This window comes from Melozone crissalis, unplaced genomic scaffold (assembly GCF_028551555.1).
Source record: "Melozone crissalis strain CALT ecotype California unplaced genomic scaffold, PUWL_Pcris_2 ptg000039l_1, whole genome shotgun sequence".
In the NCBI taxonomy this organism is placed as follows: domain Eukaryota; kingdom Metazoa; phylum Chordata; class Aves; order Passeriformes; family Passerellidae; genus Melozone; species Melozone crissalis.
In genome coordinates this window covers 7,343,581-7,366,431 of record NW_026535817.1, presented here as the reverse complement: position 1 = coordinate 7,366,431, position 22,851 = coordinate 7,343,581, and the positions used below count along the sequence as shown (strand labels likewise).

General features: G+C 41.4%; 1 protein-coding gene across 1 annotated transcript in view; it reads left to right on the top strand.

Annotated features, from left to right (window-relative positions):
• SPATA5 (spermatogenesis associated 5) overlaps positions 1–22,851 on the top strand; it is a 161,566-nt gene that overhangs the window by 3,227 nt on the left and 135,488 nt on the right. Inside the window, 7 exon segments of the mRNA XM_054283792.1 lie at positions 234–848; positions 2,897–3,026; positions 3,675–3,731; positions 4,395–4,518; positions 5,641–5,896; positions 17,259–17,413; positions 21,573–21,782. Coding sequence (XP_054139767.1) covers positions 234–848; positions 2,897–3,026; positions 3,675–3,731; positions 4,395–4,518; positions 5,641–5,896; positions 17,259–17,413; positions 21,573–21,782 — 1,547 coding nt within the window.

Sequence of the window (22,851 nt, the reverse complement as noted above, 5' to 3'; positions counted from 1 at the left end):
ACTGGATAAACATTTGTCAGTATCAAATGTAGAGTCTGCTTGTGCACAAAAGGATCATTCAAAGAACCTGAAATTACCTCATAATTGCCTTTTGTTTTGTTAATTTATACCACTTTCTAAGCTTCCTGATAAAGAATTTTTCTGATGCAAGAATACCTTGAGTGTTAATTGCTGCCAAAGTAGATTGAAATAGCATCATCTTTGTCTTTTTTTCTTCTTTAACCTTCTCACAGATGGGAAAATAGTCCTGCCAGGAAACCTCTTGGCTTTCACTTACTATGGCAAACTTTGCAACGTGGTGGTGATGAGAGTGAGGGGGACTGATGGCGCAGAGCTGGTCGCCCAGGGCGGCGCCATCCCCAGTGACTGCAACGAGCCAGACCTTGAGAGGTCTGACTTGGAGAGCAGTGCCTTAGACTTGTCCCTGCAGCTGGGCAGGATGGACATTGGTGACAGTCCCCAGACTGGCTCCACGAGCACCCCGAGCAAAGCCGTGGATCCAGGCTCGCCAGTCACTCCCAGCGCTCCGGACTCGGGGCACGGAGACGGAGCCAGCAGGGGAGATGGTGCAGAGCTCACCCAGGATCTGCAGCTGCCTGGGGAAGGCAGCACTGAGGGACTCCCACTCACTGGCAGAATGGGAGCAGTGAGCCATACAGATTGTTTTTACTTCGTTTCTGCAAGAACTAAAATCAATTTTATTGAGCCAAGGACCAGTGCAGCAGAGGACGGCGAGTGTCAGTCCCGGGTCACCTATGACATGGTAGGAGGCTTAGGCAGCCAGCTCAGAGCGATTAGAGAAACTGTTGAACTGCCCTTGAAGCGACCTGAACTGTTCAAGAGCTATGGTATGATGCCTGAGAGTTGGCTTTCTTCATTAACTTTTGTCTTTAATGTGACTTTATTTTATTTTTAAACACTAATTACAGTGCACTAATTATGCACTGAATTTTATGTAACTGATCTGGTAAACTTGTGTGTCCAAATGATGTCAAACTGCTTTATAATTACATTGTGTGGATACTGTGGAGATGTTCTGGTCAGCCTGTGTGAAAAACAGTTGAACAGGGAAGAAATGCATGTCTGCACCAAAATTCAGGCGTGCATGAGCAGAATTTGTAGCAAATAGGAAAGGTTTCTGTACTTGGACACTTGCAAGGGGCAGTTGTTTGTGTTGTCGTAAGATTTTGTGTTGGTAGACTCAGTTATTCATATCTTTTAAATGGAGGAGAACTCAGATTAATTCTTCTACTTTTTTTATTCCTGTGCGTTCCTGCAAAATTTCAAGGAGGTCTTGTGAGGCTGTTTACTCAAACTGCCAATGTGTTCAGCATGGAATTACAGGGTGGAATACCAGATACATTTACTGTTGCCATATATAAAGTTGTAGGTAATATATATGAAACCTTGGAGCATTTTTGTGACTGTGCTGTGTATTTATCACAAATGGCTGTGTACCTTGTTGAGGTGTGCATTGCTGTGAGGCAGGGCTCTTTTACCTATAAATACTTATTTACTCTCTTGTCTTGGAGGCCCATTATTTCTCTCTATGACCTCTTTTCCCACACACAGGGGAGGTGATTTCACTGGGGACAGTTTCCATAGCACACAGGTGGCTGTTTCCTGGCCATGATCCACAGGTGTCACTGGGGTGGTGTGAGGCATCTCCATCATCAGTGGTCCAGCTCAATTTGCTCCAACCCCAGCATCACCACAGGGTTTGCTTCAGCATGAGTGTTCTTCATACCTAATCCCTGAAGCTTGAGCAGATTCTCTACTCATCACATGATGTTTTCTCAGCAGTTACAATCCTTTAGCCCCCATCCAAACGTTGGGAGTCCTTGTGTGCTCCTGGGCAGTGAGGCTGGAGCTGAGGTGAGCCTGTGGTTCCACAGCCCCGTGTATTGCCAGTGCCAGAAACACCACAGGAGGGAGCAGCACGTGCTCTAATGGGCTGGTGTGAAGGAACCTGTCTGTAGGGATGCTTTTATTTTTTATCCTTTGTCAGAGGGCAGATAATTTTTTCCCTTTTCCAGTGTATTAGTTTCTAAGATTTGGGCATGTGGCCTGCCTTGTCTGGTTCCCAGTCCCACCTGGTGTTTCTTTGGTTGTGTTTCACCAGTGTCTTTTGTGCTGGGGTCAGGCCTTTGTCAAATGCTTGTCTCTGCTTTTTGCTTTCTAATTTTTCAACTTTTGTTTTTGGCTTTTGTGCCCATTTAATTTGGCTTTGCTGGTCTCAGACTTTCTTTGATGGGCTCTGCCTGGGATCACAGTTGTATTTCATGCAGTTTGCCTGTATTTTCTGTCCAGCTTCAACTATACACAGCAGCACCTTGTTCTTCCAAAGTCCTTTATGTTTCTGTCTCTTTGGCTCTTGACATGTGCCATTAAATAGGCAGATTCATTCTTTTAATGTGTGTTTGTCACCATCTTGCAAACATTCCTAAATCAAGCCTTACAGTATCTCTAGAACTTTTTTGGAGTGTTGAAGAGAAGTGGTTTTCTGATGTGGGAAATTTGATATGACCCTGTAAGAATCATGAACAACTTCAAGGGTATTCATGGATGTTAGGTACTCAGCTGAGTAATCTTCCTGAGTAAACACAGGGAAGATTGTAATGATCTGCTGAAAAAAATAATGATTTAAATAGGTGCTTTTAAAGCAGAATCTTTTGGACTTTAAAAATACAAAATGTGTATGTATGTCCCATTTAAGAGCAGTCTTTTCCCTGAAAGCCTAATTCATCACAATGACATGTCTGTCAAATGAATTAATGCTGGGGTCAAGTTATTATTGGTAGGAACAGGGACAGTGAGGTGTGCAAGTGCAGGCTGGGCCTGGCATTTATCACCAGTGACTTGTCCACTCTGTTTGCCTGCATGTGCCTGTCCCAAGGGATCCCTCCTCCTCGGGGAGTGCTGCTCTATGGACCTCCAGGAACTGGGAAGACCCTGATTGCCAAGGCCATCGCTAACGAGGTTGGCGCTCACGTCACTGTCATTAACGGCCCTGAAATCATAAGCAAGTAAGTCCAGCCACTTTGTTTGCATTAATTCTGTAAATATAGCAGCCCAAAATATACCCTGGCATCTCTCCATCCATTGTGGAGAGATGTAGTGTTTGCTGTGGGTTACCTGCCCAAAAGAGTCAGAAACAAGTGGGAAAGGGTTCTTTCAAGTGGGGCTTACATTTCTTGTATTAAAAGATGTTTGTTGGATTGGCCAGGAAATTTGTGTAAGGCATGGACTGAATTAAAAGATGGGATTAAAACTGCATCTGCAGTTGCCTGTAGGTTACTTCTGCAATTAGAAGATGAACTTGTTAAAATGTGTTTTCAATCAAGGTGACACTCCACAGACTTATGTCTCCAGATAAGTAGTTTTTTGTAGGTAAATTTTTTGTAGGTTGTAGGTAAAAAAATATAGGTACAATTGTTTCTTACACAGAAAAGAAGCAGTTCCCTTTATCTGTAATAATTCTAACTTTACCTTTGCCCAATTTCACCTTAATTTCTGGTTCTTGTAGAAATAAAGATAAGTGTAGATTTGCCCAGACTTCAGGACTTTGAAAGTGTGAGCTACGGCTTTCTGTAACTCACAAGCAGTAATTCTCCAGGTTGCCTGGAAAAGACAAAAACTGCAAGATTTTTATTAAAATATTTTAATTCTCACAGGTTTTATGGGGAGTCTGAGTCAAGGTTACGTCAGATATTCGCTGAGGCTTCTCTCTGGTATGTTCCTTTGGAGAAATTTATTCGTGGTATCGGTTCCAGCCTTAGTGTTCTTAAAAGAAAAATGTTTCCAAGAAGCTTTGAATTGTGACTTTTTTCATCCAGTGCTTTTTAAAATAAAAGAAATTTGTTTATGTTGAGCTTAGCTAGGAGGAAAGCAGTCACATTTTAGGATGCCTCTTAAATCTTTTTGGACACTGCCCTTTTTAGGGGATGTTAGGGATGGTGCCAAATCGCTCAACCTGTGTCGTTAGTGCATCGTGTGCTTGTTTCAACAGATGGAAGCATGAGCCTGAGTTTCACCAGGATCCAGATTTTCCTCTAGTTTTTTATCTTTGGAGGCCAGCTCTAAATGAGTTGGTGTTGGTCCTGGATGTAGCGTTCCTCTGGAGCAGAGTGGCGTCTTGCCCATATTTGTAAGACCTGGCTAAGGCAGACTTTAGACTTCATGTGACTGGTGCTCATTGTACATTAGCAAAAGATTATTGCATACTGAAGGTATTAATTGTCTAATATGGTATTAATTTTAGTTTTCTGTCTGAGTGGGATGCTTGTTAGTTTTTGTAGAACTGGAAGTTTTCCATGAACAGCTTTCCTCTGCCTTAGTGTTTTAGATCTTCCTGAGCACCTTAACATTTTTTCCCTTTATTTTTTTCCCCTCAGCCACCCCTCAATTATATTTATAGATGAGCTGGATGCACTCTGTCCAAAGAGAGAAGGGGCTCAGAATGAAGTGGAAAAGAGAGTTGTTGCTTCACTGCTGACATTAATGGATGGCATTGGCTCAGTAAGTTGAATCTAATGGGACAATTAATGTACATGGGGACTCACTGAACAAAATAATATTGCTTCTACAGTGGAGCCAATTTGAGATGTATCACTTGTGGGGAAATGAAACAGACTTAGGTGAGACTTTGTAGAATAATCTAATGGTTTTTTGGATGCTGAGCAGAGGGTGTAGGAGAGGAATGTCTCCTGAAGACTCTTAGTTTAAAAGAAAGTAGGTTTCTTCCATTCACTGCCTTTCCTTTGCCTTCTACCCCTCTTGTAGTTTTGGAGATCAATCTGAAATTTCAGTGATAGCCCATCATTGAACTAAATGTATTTTTAATTGCTCTGAAATCAAAGTCATCAGAATACTTCTGGTGATGTGTAGGCTGCATGATTAAAGGCAACAGCAGCTATTTCAAGAGTGCCAGAACAGTATGTAGGACATAAACAAAAGCCTAATAAAGAAACAGTAAATTTAATTGACTTGAGTAAATTATGGATTAAGCCCATAAAGTCTGGCAATCTCTCATCTATTGTTTTATGATTATTATTAGCAGGAAAGATGAAAGAACTCTGTCCAGAGTATGAAAATGAATTTCTTCTGTTTATGTAATCTGCAAGTTTCTCATTATTTTCCTGCATGGCAGTTTGAGTTGCCCAGCCTGGAATTGTTCACAGGCAGAACATATTTTCTGGTGGCAAAGAAATATTTCTGGATATTCCTCCTGGAAAGAATGCTTCATTCACAAGAAGAGAATGACATTACAGGAGACCTCCTAACTGATGGTGCCTCACTGTAGAAGTGAAGAAGCAGAGCTTGAGGAAATTGGTTAGGATTTTTGACCTTGCTTTTCCTGCTGGACTTACAGGAAGCTTTATAACCTCCTGTCTCTCTTGGGTTTGATACCTGAGCTGATTTGTTTCCCAACTATGTTTATTCAAGGTCTGCTGATACCTTTTTGTTCTTGTGCCAACACTGAATTTTAGCTTAAGCACTTCTTTTTCTCTTCTTGGTTCTTAATTTCCTGATTTAGGAAAGCAGATTCTTGGGGATTAAAGTGAGAGTGCCTCTTGTATTATCTGTTTGACATTGAATTGTATTTTAGAAGTAATACTTTGTGTGGTTTGATGCCTTCAGGAAGGCAGTGAAGGGCAGCTGTTGGTCCTTGGGGCCACCAATCGTCCTCACGCCCTGGATGCAGCGCTGCGCCGCCCGGGGCGCTTCGATAAGGAGATAGAGATTGGAATTCCCAATGCCCAGGACCGCCTGGACATACTCCAGAAGCTCCTCAAGAAGGTTCCCCATTCACTCACAGCAGAGCAGCTGACACATCTGGCTGACAGTGCCCATGGTTATGTGGGTGCAGACTTGGCAGCCTTGTGCAAGGAAGCAGGTAAGGCTTGGTTTATTTAGGGTATTATTTTACTGTTAGTCTCTTTATTAAAGCAAAAACAATCCACAGTCTGTGCTAATAGCTTTTGAAACGCTGAAGGTTTATTAATTCTTGTGCCAAAGGAAACACAGCCAAGCTCTTCCCAGGCAGATGGGAAAAATTCTTTGAATATTAATAACTTTTAACATGGAGTGTTAAGATCAATAACCCTGGGGAATCGCCCATGCCATTTCTAGGATCTTGGACAGCTTGCTCTCAGTAAAGCAATGGTTTTGGGAGTTAACTAACATCCCTAAGAGTTTTTCTACTTTCTAGACAGCCCCTTGCACACAAAAACCCTAGCTCACTCTGGCTGCACAGCTTGCCCTGCAGGTCCTTGTTCCCAGGCTGTGGAGGCAGTGGGTCTCAGGGGTGTTTCCTGTGTCTCCCCTCCATATTTTGTGCCTGTGTTCCATTTTCCTGCAGAGGAGGAGCTCCTGGCAGGGGCGAGGGTGCTGGGTGCACCTGGCTCAGGTTGTGCAGCAGAGCTGGAGAGGTGCAGAGCACACCCTGAGCTGGGGGTGGAACGTGGCCCTTGGCCTTGGGAACAGGCATAGCCCTGGAGAATTATCCATGCCAAGGTTCAGTATGTTCCAGGGAATGCTTCACTTCTGTTTTCACTGGATGAAACATTGCAGGTACGCTCTATCAGATCCTGGGTTTTGCCAGAGTGCGTCTGCACAGTTTGAGCATTGGAGCTGAAATCTGCCCATGAGCAGCCCTTTAAAACAGCTGAGTCAAAATCCAGCTGTCCAGCCCTGCTTACACGTTTGCTCCCTTGTAGTTCACAAATAAGTTTGCTGCATGTGCTGGTTACTTTTATTTCCTTTGGCACCGGGACAGCTTCCTCTGGCAGTGGCACAGAGCGCGGATAATCCCTGCATCGGAACTGACTGTGAAGATGACAGATGTTTTATTAAGGGTGATGGCACCTGGAACAGCCAAGGCTTTGCTTGCCAGCTTCCAGAATTTTTAAGGGATAGTTCTCAAATAGGAATTTGTGGAGTTTTTATGAAAAAATCTACGACATTATTCATTTTCTAGTGCTTTCCTCTTGGCTTCAGTTGTGTTTTAAGCGCTGTTTTTAGTTAGAAAACATAATTTTTTCCTGCTTGTTTATATTTGTTAATTAAAAAGATAAACTCCCTTTTTATTTTCCTTCCCCTGTGTTTTTGGAAGCCTGTCAGTCTGCCTGTGTCTCAGTGCTCAACTAGTAAACACTTAACTAATGTAATCTCAAGTTCTCAGTGAGAAGTGTTGTGGTTTCAATTCCAAACATGACCCAGCTGAGGCTTTTACTTTATGCATGTGCAGATGGCTTCATAATCCAGCTGCAAATAGATGATATTTACCCACTTCTTGAGGACCTCTTAGAAAATAAATCTGGAATGTTGTGCAGGTCGAGCATTGCACAGACAAAACCCTTCGGGCATCTTACCTGTGACTGCTTGCAGGACATGGTGTTATCCAGGAGCTTTGCATCCAAAGCCAGTGGTGGGAACGAGGGGAGGAGGATGTCTCCTTCCTGTTGCGCTTCTTTCTTCGAGTTTGAATCCGTGCTGTGGGATCGCCCTGGCGTTTGTTACGGTGGGGTGACCTCTGCTGGGGAAACACAGACCAGCGCCCTTAACTCCTTGCAGCCCACGTGAAGTCTTCCTCCTCAAGAAGTTGCACAAGCATGAGTCAGTCGAGTTGTTACATAACCTGAATTGAGGTTGCTCATCATTAAGGATTGTTCTTAGTTGGAGAATTTTTTTCCTTTTTTTTTTTTTCCAGGTATGCTCTTTATCTGTTTTTTATATTACATTTTCAACACCTTGTAAAACATTACTGCTTTCACTGGAGTTAAGCTTAGCAAATACTTTTATAATATACTGTTTCTCCTCAGCAGAGGACGATTCCTTCAAATGGCAAATTTTCCAGTGTTTTGTCTAGTTTTTTGTGTTGTTCCAAGATGCATGGGCTCCTATTGCTTCACTTCAGAAACTCTGCTGTGGGCCAAGCTAGCTTGCTGTCCAGGAATGCTCTCTGATATTCAGCCTAAGCTTCCCTTGTTTAGTTTTATCCCATTATTTCTATTTACATCCTTGTATAACACGTTTGCTCTCCCTCCTTAGTGTTTACACCCTTCAGATATCTCTAGGCTGTTCTCATGTCCCCTACCTCCTCATTCATTACTGAGCCAAACTATAAATATTTAGCTCTTTTAATCTTTCCTCATAAATAAGTCCTTCCTGCCTTCCGAGAAATTGTGTTGATTTTTCTCTGAACTGCCTCCAGTTTGTCAATAACTTTTTTGGTGATGTAGGCCTTAGAATTGAACATAACATTTCATATATATGTATATTACATCATAAAACATGGTATAAACATGTAGGTAGGACATCTAATGCACATTTCTGAAATTCTTAGCATCGAGACAACATCCGAGTTAAGAATTCTTTCACAAATGTTAAGGTTATTTGTGCTCCATTCAGACTTGATGTATATCTAAGTACAGGGGAAATGTGGAAACTAGCTTAGAAAAAGGAGTTCAGAACTCAGGAATACATGCTCAGTTTTTGGCACAGGATTATTGTTGCTTGCTGATTGTATTTCTCTTGTGGTCTGAGGGAGACTCTCGAGTCCTGCATACCCCATTTATATCCTTAGGTTTGGGGCTGGAACGACTGCAAGGTTGCAAGCTAAATATGTTTATATTCTTAATACAAAGGTTAGATCATTTTCCAGAGGACTCATCTTTCCTTATCTTTCTACTTCAACTCCGTTTTTTTAACACATATATTGTGTATATACTGCTTATATAAACCAAGAGAGCAGTAATTAGTAACATGGTAAATGTAGTATTTGTAGGGCTTTTACATCTCTAGTCAGGTTTCCCAAGATACTTCATTATAAAAGCTTTGATGTTTGCCTTCTATATAATTCTGAAGATCATTTGTTAATGGAAAGTAAATAAGCATTGTAGAATTAAACATATTCCAACTGGTTTTTTTGGCAGAAGTTGTTTGTTCTCCAGTGCAAGATTTGCTTAGTGGTACTGCTGGGGTCAGACAGTCAAGTTGCATGTTCTGTTCAGCAACTCTGCATTTTCATGGGAATTTTGAAGAAGTTTTGGGGGCCTGTAATGTCCATTTTGTGTTGAACGTTTCTAGGCCCCTGTGACTATGGTGTGTGCAGAATTCTGGTGTGATGTACTTGGAGAGTCTGTGCAGTGTGATCTGGACTTTCCCAAACAGGCTGTTGTGACCAAAACTCATGACACCTTTATATGGAGATGCTTCTAATAATCAACCAAGAGTGGTTTTATTTTTATAAAGAAGATAAACTGAAGATACAGTTCTAGCCTCTCACAAAAACGAAACCATAAAGCTGATTTTTATAGGATATCTACATGTCCAGGTTACAATATTGTGGGAGAATTTTGCTCAGAAATGGCTTAAAAGGCAGCTGTGAGGAGCAAATTCTCACAGCCTGTTTCTGTAAACAGCTAAGTTCTGAAGCCTGTCTTCAATAACATGGAGGCCTTGAGAACTTTCATAACAGGGTGAGAAAATAAATCTTGGATTCAATAACAAACCACAGGTATTGAAAATAAAAGGAGGGGTTAGTGTGTAATCTGTGACCTATGATGAGCTCGGATTTTGCAATATGCATGAGCTTAATTAACACCACTATAAAAGTGTGTGAGTGAGATCAATAAATTGGAGTTCGATGCTGATCAACAAGGATGGGTGGTCTCCCTTCGCTTTCAACACAATATCTGTCATGGCTACACTGGAGAAATGAAGATTTGCTGTGATTCTCTACTGCCTAGCAAGATCCTTGAGATTTCCATAGAAGATAACAGCCAAATGTGATAAACCTGCAGATTCCATGCTGGGCACTGGGCCACATCCTGGGGACATCAGCTTGTACTGGGCTCCTCTTGGCAGACTCCTGAGGACTTGAGTACCATCCAAGGGATTCACACACAGAATTCTTGACAAGAAAAGGGCTGATTTATGTGTGTAGCTGAGAAAGTCATGTTCTTCAGGTTGGGAGAGGTCTACTGTATCCGAAATTATTTCGTAGGCTGGTTTTTAGTGTGGACAGCTGCCCTCTGAATCGTTTTCAAGCAGAGGAGTATGTAGAAGATAGACTGCCATATCCTGGCATATAATATCAGTGTTTGTATGACCTTGAGATCTTGTTGCTTTTCCTTTATTTAATTTGCCACGTGTTCTTTTATTAATTACCTAAAAAACTATAATGGTTTTAATTTATTGGTGAAGATAAGCACTGTACTTCTTTTTTTAAAAAAAAAAAACAAAACATATGAAATGTTAATTATGTAGCAGGGACATGAATGGTATAAACTGTACTGAATGTTAGAAGATGCTTAGCAACAAAGGTTTCCAAATATAGCAATTTATTATAAACTTATCCTTCTATGGCTGCCTGTAGCATTTCAAGAGGGTGAATATAAATATAGCTTGATTTCTTCAAGGAGTGGGTTCAGTCATATTGTTTACAGAGAAAGGAAGTATTTGCTTTGTGATTCTCAGAATTTATCTTGAACATCCTTGTTCATTACACATCATTTCAGTGTGCTGATATAAAACACTTGGGCTGTGATAAGATAGCATCATGAGGAGAGGAAGAACAAATGGCTCTGTTTAAATAGTGGTCACTCTGGCAAGAACATTGATTTACTTCCAGTAAGGATGCTGCAACCACTGGGACTTGGAGACTTCTGTGAAAGAGGCACTGGTGACTTTGTTTTGCATCAGAAGTTTTTTTAATTGCCTAAAAAAGGTATCACCCTGCTTAGCCATTAGGATTAGAATGGTTTGCTGGCTTGAGCTGTCTGTTCCAAAATAATCTTAGAGAAATAAGAGGGTGAGATGCATGTTTGACCAGTATGAATCAGCATTACTCTGCTGAATCTGTGAAGCCACTTGGACAGGCATGTGATAATGGTCAACAGAGTCAATTGTTGGTCAACAATTGAGAGTCTTGTGCTCATAACTTTGAGTCCTGTTGTTTGGAGATCTTGGCTGTGCTGTTCATTTGCCCATTTAATTATCCCTGCATTCTGGTGAATAACACAGCGTGGAGAGGCTTTATGCTGTTTAATCCATAATGATTTTATGTGGATATTAGATCTGTAAAGGTGTGATTTAGTATTTATTTAGGAGCATACTGTACTTAGCTTTTTGTTGGAGCTGAGGAACTTCCCGCTGTATCTTCTACCCCCCAAAAAAAGATTCTCTGCAGACCACTTGCGTTAAAAGTAAGAATTAATAATCAATAATCAGATATTTCCCTTGGATTGTGCTGCTAGATGTAGGAATGTGGGCTTGAGATGCTGTTGAAAATGCAGATTTTGACAGAGGCAGTCGATGACCGAGGCAATGGGATTGTTTGTTTTGCAGGGTGATTTTTGGTTTGCTTTCTAATTAACTGACTGCAGTTGCAGTGCTTCCCCTTTCAAATCTGTTTGACATGCTATAATTATTTTATTCCCTTATGGAAAGTGACTGAAAATACCATGTCTGTGTTGTTATTTATTTATTAGTAGCAGGGACAAATATTGAAGCTGTGCTGTTGCAAAAAATCTGCTATTGCATTGTCTAACTGAGTACTGGTTCCCATGTGACATTCAAAATGAGGTGGGAAAGGCTGCTTGCCTTTTTGTGAAAAGGTCATGAAGAAAATGTGGGAGTTTGGGGAATATTAATAACATATCTAGTCAGATGGTCAATATTAGAAAAAAGTGTTATGAAATTTTTTGCAGAAAGGGCAGCATGTTGGATTTTGAAATGCACTGAAAAGCACAGACATAATATAAAAGTCAAGATATAAATGAATTTTTGGACTGGGACAACTGAGTTTTCTGGCACTGTGTTCCATCACTCTACTTTATGGTGTAAGGAAAGCAAGAAAATCCAATGCCCATGTTCAGTGTTAAGAGTGTGAAGTTGGTGCTGTGTTCTGTGGTGTTTAACTCGGGTCCCTGAAGCAGAGGGTGTTTCTAAACCAATGCAATTGCCTGAGCAGGTTAGGAGCAAATGGGCCCTTGCTTGCACACACACATGGCAAAACAATGTGGCTTTTTTGGCCTCTGTAATGTGGATTTTGGGATTGTTTCTTCCAGCAGCAGCTTGGAATGATGGCTTTTCTGCAGAACTGGCTACATCTACAGCAATGCCGGTGCACGCTGGGGTGGTTTTTGGAGTTTTTTCTTCAAGAAAATCTTTTTTCTTAAAGAAAATCTTTGCTTTTTTTTTTTTTTGTTTGTTTTGTAATGGTACTTGTTTTTTGGTTTTGCACAAGGAACATTGCACTCACTGCAGTCAGGGCATGTGAACTTTTGGTTTTCATCATAACTAATTTTAAGTGTGTGTTTATCCAAAATCTGCAGCTAATTGGATGATGGGATTGCTGACTTCATGCACACAGTTGTGGCTTGAGTACTTAATAATCTGTTTAAAGCACATCCCATTCTGCCTCCTGATATTTATATAAGCAGGAAATGGGGATTATTTTTTCAGAAGAGTTGATCAAAAGCTGTAACTAATATTTTAAATGAACCTTCTTGGCAGATGTCACCATGTTCTTGCTTCTGCAGCTTGAGTGGTATGAAAGAAATGATGTTATTCATGTGTGGCAATGCAGTTAGTAGGCATTTGTGTGTGGAATGATTGGTTACTATTGGGGGATACCACTTAAACATTTTCAGGCAAAGTTTTCATGAGTCTCCTGACTTTAATTTTTAGCTGCATCCCTTGCCAACATTCCTAATTACAATTAGACTGGGCAGTTAGCCATGAGCTGTTGCTTATTGTCTTTCTGCCCTTGCTGTTCTGGTAGCCTGGCAGTGCTTATTTTTCTCCTCACACACGTGTGACCACCCTTAGGTACATTTATGTGTGGGAGCAGGCTAGGAACAGGCAGTCTGGTATTCCTTGTTTCCCTCTGTTGTCACAGTGTCGGGATAAATGACGTGTGTGTGTACCTGAGCTGTGACTAAAGCGTTTCCTCTACGAAAGAAGTTCTGAAAATGCAGTTCCTCCTTCCTTCCTTCCTTCCTTCCTTGCCCTCCCCTGTCACACCTCTCAGCAGCTCCACAGACATGTTCCAGCAAATGTCAGGGCTCTTCAGGAAGGGCTATAAATCCTGGATATAATCCCTGCACTAGGTTAGTGCTCAGGTTAGCCCAGTGAATTTGCAATGTTATGGTTACAAGGGATTTAAGGGCATTATCTTTCCTGAGCAACCAGTGCATGAAAGTTCTTCAGGGATTTTTCCCATATAGCTCTGGCAGCTAAAGACAGATTGCAGAATATGGTTTTGAGAGCAAAAAGTCAAGGTTTTTGCTTTCTGACTTTTTTTCCCTAATGCAGTTTTATGTACGAGTTAAACTAAAAAAAAAGTTTAAAATACATATTTAAACTGACTTTAAGTTATATGAAATGCTTTTTCTATGCATAAAGCTGTTAAATTTTGAAGTGTGGTATGTAAAGATCTGGAAGTAGAGGAGGATGCCCCCTTCAGTGCCATAAGAAAGCTGGGGTCTTACCCATCCGTGCCCCTCTCTTGAGCACTCCACTGCCAGCCATGTGGTAGAGGATCACGTGTGATCTGACAGGGAGAAATGGTGTGTGTCAGCTGGGTTTGGCCAGAAGAATTTGGGAGGGAAATGCCAGATCAGCAGAGAAAGAAGAAACATTTACTCTTGTAAACAATCTACAAGAAGATAACAATTTCTTTGAAGCTGCTTAAAAATTCTGGTGTTGGGATTCTGGTGGAGTAAGTCCAGACAGGATGGATTTGCAGAAGGAGTAGCTGATGGGCAGTAAAAGATGCATGATTAACCATGTTGTTGGGCTCAGTTTATTTCCTCAAGTGCTGTGTATATATTCTGTTTTGGAAACCTAAAGTATATATGTTGGCCATTCTGAGTGGCTGCTTCCTATTATTTACAGCGGTGTGTAATTATACACAGACTCTGACAAATAATAGCAGTGTCGTGGGATCTATTTTTAGGCTCAGATATTTGTTATTGTGACCTAATGTGCCAAAACTTAGCCAAGCTATGAGCAAGAAAATCTTACGGGCAGACAATGCTGTCGACCTTGTGCATAGCCTGGCACCAAAGAAGGATCATGTGTACCAGGACAGGGCGTTCTGCTGGGCTTTTCCCCTCTGTCCACTCGGTTTCCTCTGTTCTAGACAGACAGGATGAGTTGGTGAGGTAGAGCACACAGTTGCTGGGCTGGAACAAACTGTTTATTTTCCATTGTTTGTAATCATGCATGCCTTATTATGCTGCTCTTTTTTTTTTTTTTCCCTTTTCCTTTTTATTTTATTTAATTTTTTTTTGTTTAAACCGGGGTTTTCCATTCACTGAGGATCGGTGTTGTTCACTATCCCTTTACTCAAAATAGATATCTTGTGCCTGTGTAAAGTGCCACTGACCCTTCAGCACTTCAGTCCTTCCTCCCCTCATGCAGGACTGGAGTAAAACAGGGAAAACCCACTCTCCCACTTCCGAGCCCCCCCAGGCACTGCCAAAGGGGTTATTGGAACTCATTAACCCTGAAGAATGGAGTAACATCTGAAAAGCAGCGAGCAGAGCTGAAACAAGTGCTGTGCTCAGAGCCAGTGCACAGCAATGACATTATGGTCAACCCAAAACATTCCCATGTGGAAGACACCCGGGTGCCTGATGTTTCCTGAGGTGTTCCTGTCTGTATCTGCATTATAACTTGTGTAGTGGGGGACATGGCTTTGCTGTAGGATTCCATCTCTTGCCTCTGCACTGCTTCTGGCAGCAGGGTTTGCATCCTACCCTGAATTTCCTTACATTAAATCCATCTTTCAGCATCTCGAGACAAGGATGTGTTTTCCTGCCTCTGGCAAGCCACTGGCTGTATCCTTCTCCTGTTACTGAGGCTCCCTCCCCCACCCCTCTTGCTAGAGGTCAATCTGAAGTGCAGGAAAGAATGATTATGATAACAGGAGGAAACAGGAAGAATCATGCTTTCTTTTTCAATCTGTTTTTTATTATTGTTTTAATGTAAAACATTGTTTCAATTAAATGCTGACCTGTGCAGCGGCGTGTGCGTGCACATGCTGAAATGAATTCCGGCTTTGTTTGGAAAGCTGTGACCTCTTTATTCCTGTTCTGGATCAAGGCTGTTGCCTTTCAAACCTACTGCTGAGGACTGAAATTTCACTTGTACTCCTCGTAGCACTGGCTGTAACAAACCTTAAGAGCCGCGGTCTCCTTGGGCATTTTTATTTGGTGTTCTCTCTCAATTTTTAAAATAAACGTGCTTGGTTTTAAGAGGTACTCATGTCAGGGCAAAAAAATAACTGTGACATTTAAAATGCCTCAAATGAGTACTTGGTGGAGTAGGTATAGAAATGAGTGGATATCTTTATCCTTTACTTGCTTTCTCTATGCCTTAATTTTGTGTGATATTATTTACTTGCATTTTTTAAACTGAGATTCCTGTGTGAATTGACTGCCCTGAAAGAAAGTAGAAGACTGGACCTCAATGCCCGCTCCCACCCCACAAAGTCTTAGCTGCAATGACACTGGAATAGTATATTGAGTTTGCTATTTGTTTGGACATAAATTTTAAATCTGGGGGGGTGAATCTATGTTGTCTCATCTAAGTTGTTTCGGTTTTTTTGTTTTTTTTTTTGCTTAAAATGAACTTCTTTGGAGGAAGAAAGAAGCGGGTGAGAAATTTGCCTGAGTTGAGTTGTTAAAATGAGTCAGTTACATTTTATACTTGTCCTCTGGTGACCAGATTTTCATTTTTCTCCTTGGCCTCATGGAATGTTTTTATTTATCTATCTTATTAGTTTTGGATGTTCTGTGCAAGGGGAAACCTGAAATACAAACTTTTTTCCTTTCTGTTATTGTATTAAGAGCCCGCGTATTGGATGCAGGTGCTCCCACTCTGCCGTAATTGGCACTTTATGGAGAGACACCAGCTGTACTGCTTCACAGGGGACCTATTAGATCTCTTCACACGTTGTATATATTGTAGGAAATGCAGAATTCCTGTCATTGTCAGAAACTTTGCATGTCTGCATCTACCAGTGCCTCTGCAGAAAAAAAAAAGACAACAATCTGCTGAAAGTTAAAACCACGTCTATTTTCAGAAACGGCTTATCCCTTTTATTGTCCTTTCATGTAGCACTAATTGATGTTTTGTTTGGTTAAATATAGAAGAGACTTAACAAATGTTTGTCTTTTTATGGTCATGCAAGGTGAGCTGGTGTGGTATGAAGTGCTTCATTTGTTTTGGAACACATGGCAACAGATACTGCATATCTGGATGTGTGTGTACCTGCACATAAAATTATATTCATCATGTAATAATATACCAAAAAAAAAAAAGTTTAACATTTTCAGTCACTGGACAGGTTTGGAAGCAGAAGCAATAAAACTCTAAATTATATTAGGCCTTAAAAGGGATAATTATAGAGGGGAAGCAATCCTGCTTTTGGGCATTTTACACAACAGGAGCTTCAGTTGCTCTCTTGGGAATGCCTGGGAGCTGCCAATGGTACCTCTCGGCCCTGCCTGAGGAATACTGATGTATTGATGTGTGAGTAGGTGGGACTTGTGTGGCTTCTGAGGGATTGATTTATAGGAGGGAACTAGGAATTAGTATCAAGATTTATAGATACTGTATGTGAGTGATTTGTCCAAACAAAAGAGTGGGTAAAAGCTCTGCCTGCTTTTGAAAAGTGTAATTGCTGAAGGGAACAAAGAGCTATTGAGTGTCACAGGGAGTGTTTGTTCCATATCAAGAAAAATGCAGGTGTCTGGCATCTTATTATATAGGAAAATATGGTTCCAATGGAAGTTAAAGCAATCTCATCAGATTTTTTTAAAAAGTTGTGAAGATACTGTCCAGATAATAGAGAAGTGGGTGAGGTTGTGGATTTCTTGTGAGCTGATTTAACATCTCCTTGAATGTTCATTGTCCTGCTTCCTCTGTGGTTTAAAAGTGTGTTCACATCAATGTATGGACATGTGGAGAGTTGCGTCTCTGGGAAAAGGGGAACAAGGCTGTTTCATTCTGTCTGTTGGAACTGATACAATTTATATTCTGTCTGTGGTTGTTAAATCCCCTTTTCTGTGCTCTCTTTTCTGAAATGTCTAGCATGTTTTTTGACGTAGTTCAGGCCCAGCACTGAGACACTTTGGAGCATCATTTCCTTCCCAGTGCCGCAGTGTGTTTGTGTGTGGAACACTGTGCTGATGAGAACCAGGAGGAAGCCTGCCTATTTCCATGTTTGCTTGTTTCTCCAGGTTTGTGCGCGCTGCGGAGAGCGCTGGGGAGGAGGCCCGGCCTGGGGGACACCGCCGTGGCTGGGTCAGTGGTGATTGCCTTCAATGACTTCCTGCAGGGGATGAAGGATGTCAGGCCCAGCGCCATGAGGGAGGTGGCAATTGATGTGCCAAAAGTAAGTTGTTTTGTGCAGTGCTGTGGCAGCATTGTCAGGGCCACAAAAAAGAGAGGAATTTCATGGAGTGGAAGCCTCAGGTTACTACTGAATGTTATGCATCATCTTTCTGTTTGGGTGTTTGGTTATTTATTTATAACTGTGAAGAACCGTTTGCAGAATGGTTCCTAATGCTCCAGGAAGAGTTTGGGAGTGCAGGATCGTGTCTCCTGATCTCTAGTTTTTTATGCTGAGTGGATTAATGGGGTACAAACCTTCAGATGCATGTTCAAGGGAGGTCTGGAACAGCCATGGAATCTGGAGCCTTTTGGGAAGCAGACACAAACTGAAGCAGAAACCAACTGTTAGCATTTGTAGCCAAAGTGTGTTGAAACAAACTGCAAACAGTTTGATTGCTCTGATTTTTATGTAAATGTGGCCTGAATGTCTTCAGTGGTATTATATGGTTTTAAATGAAGGCAGAATTCAATGCTGTAGGCTGATTATGACTGCCAAACAGTCACCTGTCAAGTGACTGTCATTATGTGAACAGTTCATTTGGTGGTGCCAGGTTCATCTTTACCATGCTCACTGCCCTTTCTTAATTACATATTATAGCATTTCAGTAGCAGACCCAACATAAATTGGGCTGGGGAACTGACCTGGTCTAAGGCAGCTCTGATCTGTGCTAAGAAGATTGAGCAAAAGAATTTTCTATTTAATCTGACTAAATCCTGATTCTGTGAGCAGTTGTGTTGGTGTTCCTCAGCGGCTCCCCAAGCCCTGGAAGAAAACATTTCTGTTTCATTGCATGAAAATGAGTCATTTGGGAATTAGATTGCACAACTGTAGACCCTTATTCCCAAACTCATAGGAATGGGAAATGAAATCCGTGAACCGGATGCTGCACGCAGCCAGCTCGGATGTCACACTTGGCTTGCTAAGAGCCCATGCTCTGCAGGGTGGAATTGCTTGGGCTGGCCCCAAACAGCTTTTCCTGGAAATGGTGTCATGGCACCAATATCCTCAAGGCTAAGTGGCTCTGCTGAGAGCCAGAGTTATTGATTCTTGCCTTGCTCGTGTGCTCAGGTTGTTATTCCTTTGCTGTGCCTCTCAGGCACTCCAGTCCCTTTGGAGCCAGGTGGGATGCTGCCCAATGGCACAACACAGGCAGGTAGAAGCAAGGTCTTGGGGTACTGCAGGAAATCTGTTCTCAGTCCTGGTCATCCTACTCCTCAGGTTTCCTCTTGTCCACTAAACCACCCTCCTAGTGATTGTTTTCCTTGATTGTCACTTGGTTTTATTTGTTAAACATCCGCTGAGTTATTGGAGTACCACTGGAATTCATTCCTTTATTAACAGCCTAGCGGAGATTGTTTTTGTGCTGACAGGACCTGCGTTTCCACAAAGCAATGCGTATTCTCTGAAGGTGTAGGGTAAATTTCAAGCCATCTGCTTGCTGTCTGGGGTGAGTTTAAAGTAGATTCTAAAGTAATTTGGGTGCAACAGATTTTGTGTCCTCCCATATCACCAAAGGAAGGGAGTTTAGAACTAGATGATCTTTAGAGTCCATTCCATCTCAAAGTATTCTGTGAATGCTGTAATCTAAAAAGTCCTTGCTAAAAATAACTTGATACACTAAATAAATTATAAGATGTGAGATTGTTTTTCCCCAAAGAGAAGACAGGAATTTGAACTACATTTATAATATCAACTTTTGAGGTATTTATTGCAGATGGAGTACTCACTTGGCAACCCCCTTGGTGTGGATGGGCCTTTGGCCTATGTAGTTACTTACAAGTAAAACCATTGACATACATGAGGTTTTTTTTGATTTTCAGCTTCATTTTTTAGATGGTGGGGCTCTTCCATATTTCATTGCTTTGCAGTAGCCATGTGCTAATCAAATGACAGGAGTTCAAAGTAACTTCTGAATAAAGCCACCATTCCTTTCTCTTGTGTCTGAATTGTGTTGGCTGTGACCAAGGCAAATGTAAAATCCTTGCTGCCTAGTTCTGTGTATCTTGCCTTCCCTTTTAAAGAGCCTTTCTTGAACTTTGCTGTATGTTACAACCTTTTTTTGAAGGCTGCTTTTTCTGCAGCAAGGATTTAGGGGAGAGAGGATGCACATTATAAATCAAGAAGTTAATACTGCAGTTCTTTGGAGAGTTGCACTGCAATTGCTGTTCCTCCTTCTCCTGTGGGTCTTTATGAAATTTTTTTCAGAGAGTGCTGTGGGTTTTGCTTGCCTCTTTCACTCCCTTTAGTGTAATTCAACACTCAGATTTGTGTCTTTGCAGGCAAAAGATTCTGGATAAGACATCCTTTGCCTGTCTGCTTTATTTCTTTATTACTGGTGCTTAATAACTCTGGGGAGCTGCTGCTCTGTGTTGCACTCTGAGCTCTGTTGACCTGGGGGGAGCTAGAGATTGCAGCAGTAATGAGATGTTGGTGTAGCAGAGAGCTGGTTTTGTGTGTGTGAGCCCAGCCCCAAGGCTAATCTTTAAAGCCATTTCCACAGTGACAGAACATCACACCTCATTGCTGGTGTTGCAAGACCTCTCCTTTGAGTTCCTGTGCAGGTGAGAGCAGTGGAACTATTGCTGGTAGACTGTTCCCCAACCTCTCTTCCCTCACCTCTCCCCCCCCAACACTTATCTCTCTCCTTTTGAAATGGGGACAAGTTTGTTCTGTTTGGAATTCACCAGAATGTGAAGGTAGTGGTTTATTAGCTATTTTTGCTTTTAATACTATCGCAGCACCAGTTCCTCACCTTGTACTGTCAGAATTTAAATTGTAGGCAAAGTCAGAATAAGTCTCCAGGTTGCTGAAAACAACCTTCAGGTAAAGTGACCTTACTTCACCTTTTCTGTTCAATTCTGTCACTTGTGCTGGTCTTAAATGCCATGTAGTGGGTCTGAAAAATCACTTGAATGATGCCTGACTGATATTCAGAAGACTGGATATTTGCAGAGGGTACATGACTGAATATTTAAGAGAGTAAAAGTAACATTTAAGTGTTTTCTCCCTGGCTTTTTATGTGCATGTAAAGTACCGCTAACAGATTTTGCCTTCTATTGCTGAAACTTAAGGGGAATTCATGATGGCCTAATTAATTTCAAGATGCTCTTGTTCATGTTTGTCAAAATCTTTGTCTAGATAGAAAGACATGATGACTAGTCCATACTTTGCCAGGTATGAGTAAGGATTGATACTGAAAAAAGGAGAGCAATGTTCTCTCCTTATGTTGTCTTCTGCCCTCAGAAAAAGTTGTCTAAGAGTGTCAGATTTAGTTCTGTGCAGTTACAAATCTCCTGCATAGAATCAAGAGCTGTGGGGGTAGGTAATACATCTTCTTAAATGAAATTAAAGTCACACTATTGTGACTATGAATAGTCACACTATTTAATATCTGACTCATAAACACAAACTTTTGTTGTGTTTGCTGCTTGCTCTCTGCTCTCTTTGTAATTTTCTTCTATGTTGAAGTCTGACAATCTAAGAGAAATTTTATTTGATTTGAAGTTTGCTTGGTCTTAAATAAAAGTGTTTGCACCACATCCAAATGCTTTTTTTCATCACTTAAATAGCAGTCTGAATTACCTTTCTCAGGGACTGTCTACTTCTAGTTTCCACTCCTTGTCCTGGCATCAGGGGAAAATAGGGACAAACCAAGGGTGACTCCAGGTTTCAGCTTGGGGGAAAGGCAATACCTTGCCTCTCAGCAACACCCTGCTTGCTTTTCACATGTAACTCCCTTTCCAGAGCTGAAGGATGATTAATGTTGAGCAAATTTCTGGAAGAGTGTTTTAAGGCAGAAGATCATTTGATTTAGGTGTGCCTTGACATGTTTAATATTTGAAGTGGATGGTGACCAGAGGAAGAGCAGGCTGGGAAGATGTGGAGAAAAACTCTCAGGCTTGTTGACAGCCATGTAGGAAGAGGTGTGGCAGGTTTTAGATCTGTCTGCTTTTTTGGTAGGACATAACACATGCCTTTATGTATTCCTGACAGGCCTGTCTTGTGCTTCTTGTTTAATAAAGACTTTTTGAAGAAGTGACTCATTGAAAACAACTTTATTAAAGAACCAGTACACATTCTGCAGAGCATTTTTGATTTATTTACTTTAATAGTTCTGCTCTGAATTGTCTGAATTCAGCAAAAATGCTCTGTTCTGCAGGTATCTTGGTCAGACATAGGAGGACTAGAAGATGTCAAGCTGAAGTTGAAGCAAGCAGTGGAATGGCCTCTCAAACATCCAGAGTCCTTCATCCGGATGGGGATCCAGCCTCCCAAGGGTGTCCTGCTGTATGGACCTCCTGGGTGCTCTAAAACCATGATAGCCAAAGCTTTGGCTCATGAAAGTGGCCTCAACTTCTTGGCAGTGAAGGTAGGCCATTCACACTCACATTTTCTTAACTCCTACATAACAACTGATGGTTTTACCAATTTCCAGTGTTAAAATCCGGTGGCTCTTGGTGTTTCTGTTCCCTATATGCTCCTGCAAACACCTTGTAAATATCAAGTAAATTTGTGTTTTCTTGTATGCTATTAAAAGAATTATATTGTCACAGCACAGATCTGGGATGGACAGGTAAGATGTGGAGTGAGGTCTTAAATATTGGCATTGTTTAAAGTCTTTCTAAAAGTGGCAACAATATTTATACTGCAATTAAAGCAATGTAAATGAAAAGTGCCTCTGGATAGTGGATAGCTGCTGTTACTGTAATAATTACTTGCATGCATGGAAATATCATCTAATCTCTTACATTCCTTTTCATTCCTCAGGAAGGTCACTTTCTTTATCTCACTGTTTGTGTTTCATTACAGATTTTTTCTTGTCCTATTTGTCTTTTTTCCTGGGGAAATAGTTCTGCTTCATCAGTTTTCAGAAAGCTTGAAAAATCAGTTATATCTTGAATACTCTTGTAAAAATGGGATATTCTCTCAGCATTAAGAAACACTTAGTATAGAAAAATTTTGGATTTCGTTGCCTATGAATCAGTGTAATTGATCACTGTGGGTCGTATGGAAAACACGTGAATGGAAGTTATTTAATAATAATACTGAGCTTCACTGCATAGGAAAGAAAAAAAAAAAGATAGCAGAGTGATTCCACATGGGGTAGTCTTGCAGCTGTGTCAGATTGTTAATGAAGTGCAAGAAAAAACATTTGTTTAAGTGTTTTGAAAGTATCTCCTCCTCAGCAGTAAGATCACGTCCCCTTCTCTTTGACCATCTCCTGACTCACAAAGCCTCCTGTGTTAGTCTGCACACAGCTTCCTCCTCCTCCCATGCTTTCAGGCACGCTGTGGATCCTCTCTGGGAGCAGAGGCACTTGTGTTGACCCTGAAGCCAGCAGCCCTTCATTGCCCGGGCTCCCTGGGATTACAGGCAGCTCTCTGGGTCACAGTCACATCAACAAGGGCAGCTTTGGAAACCTCAGCCCTTAAGAAACG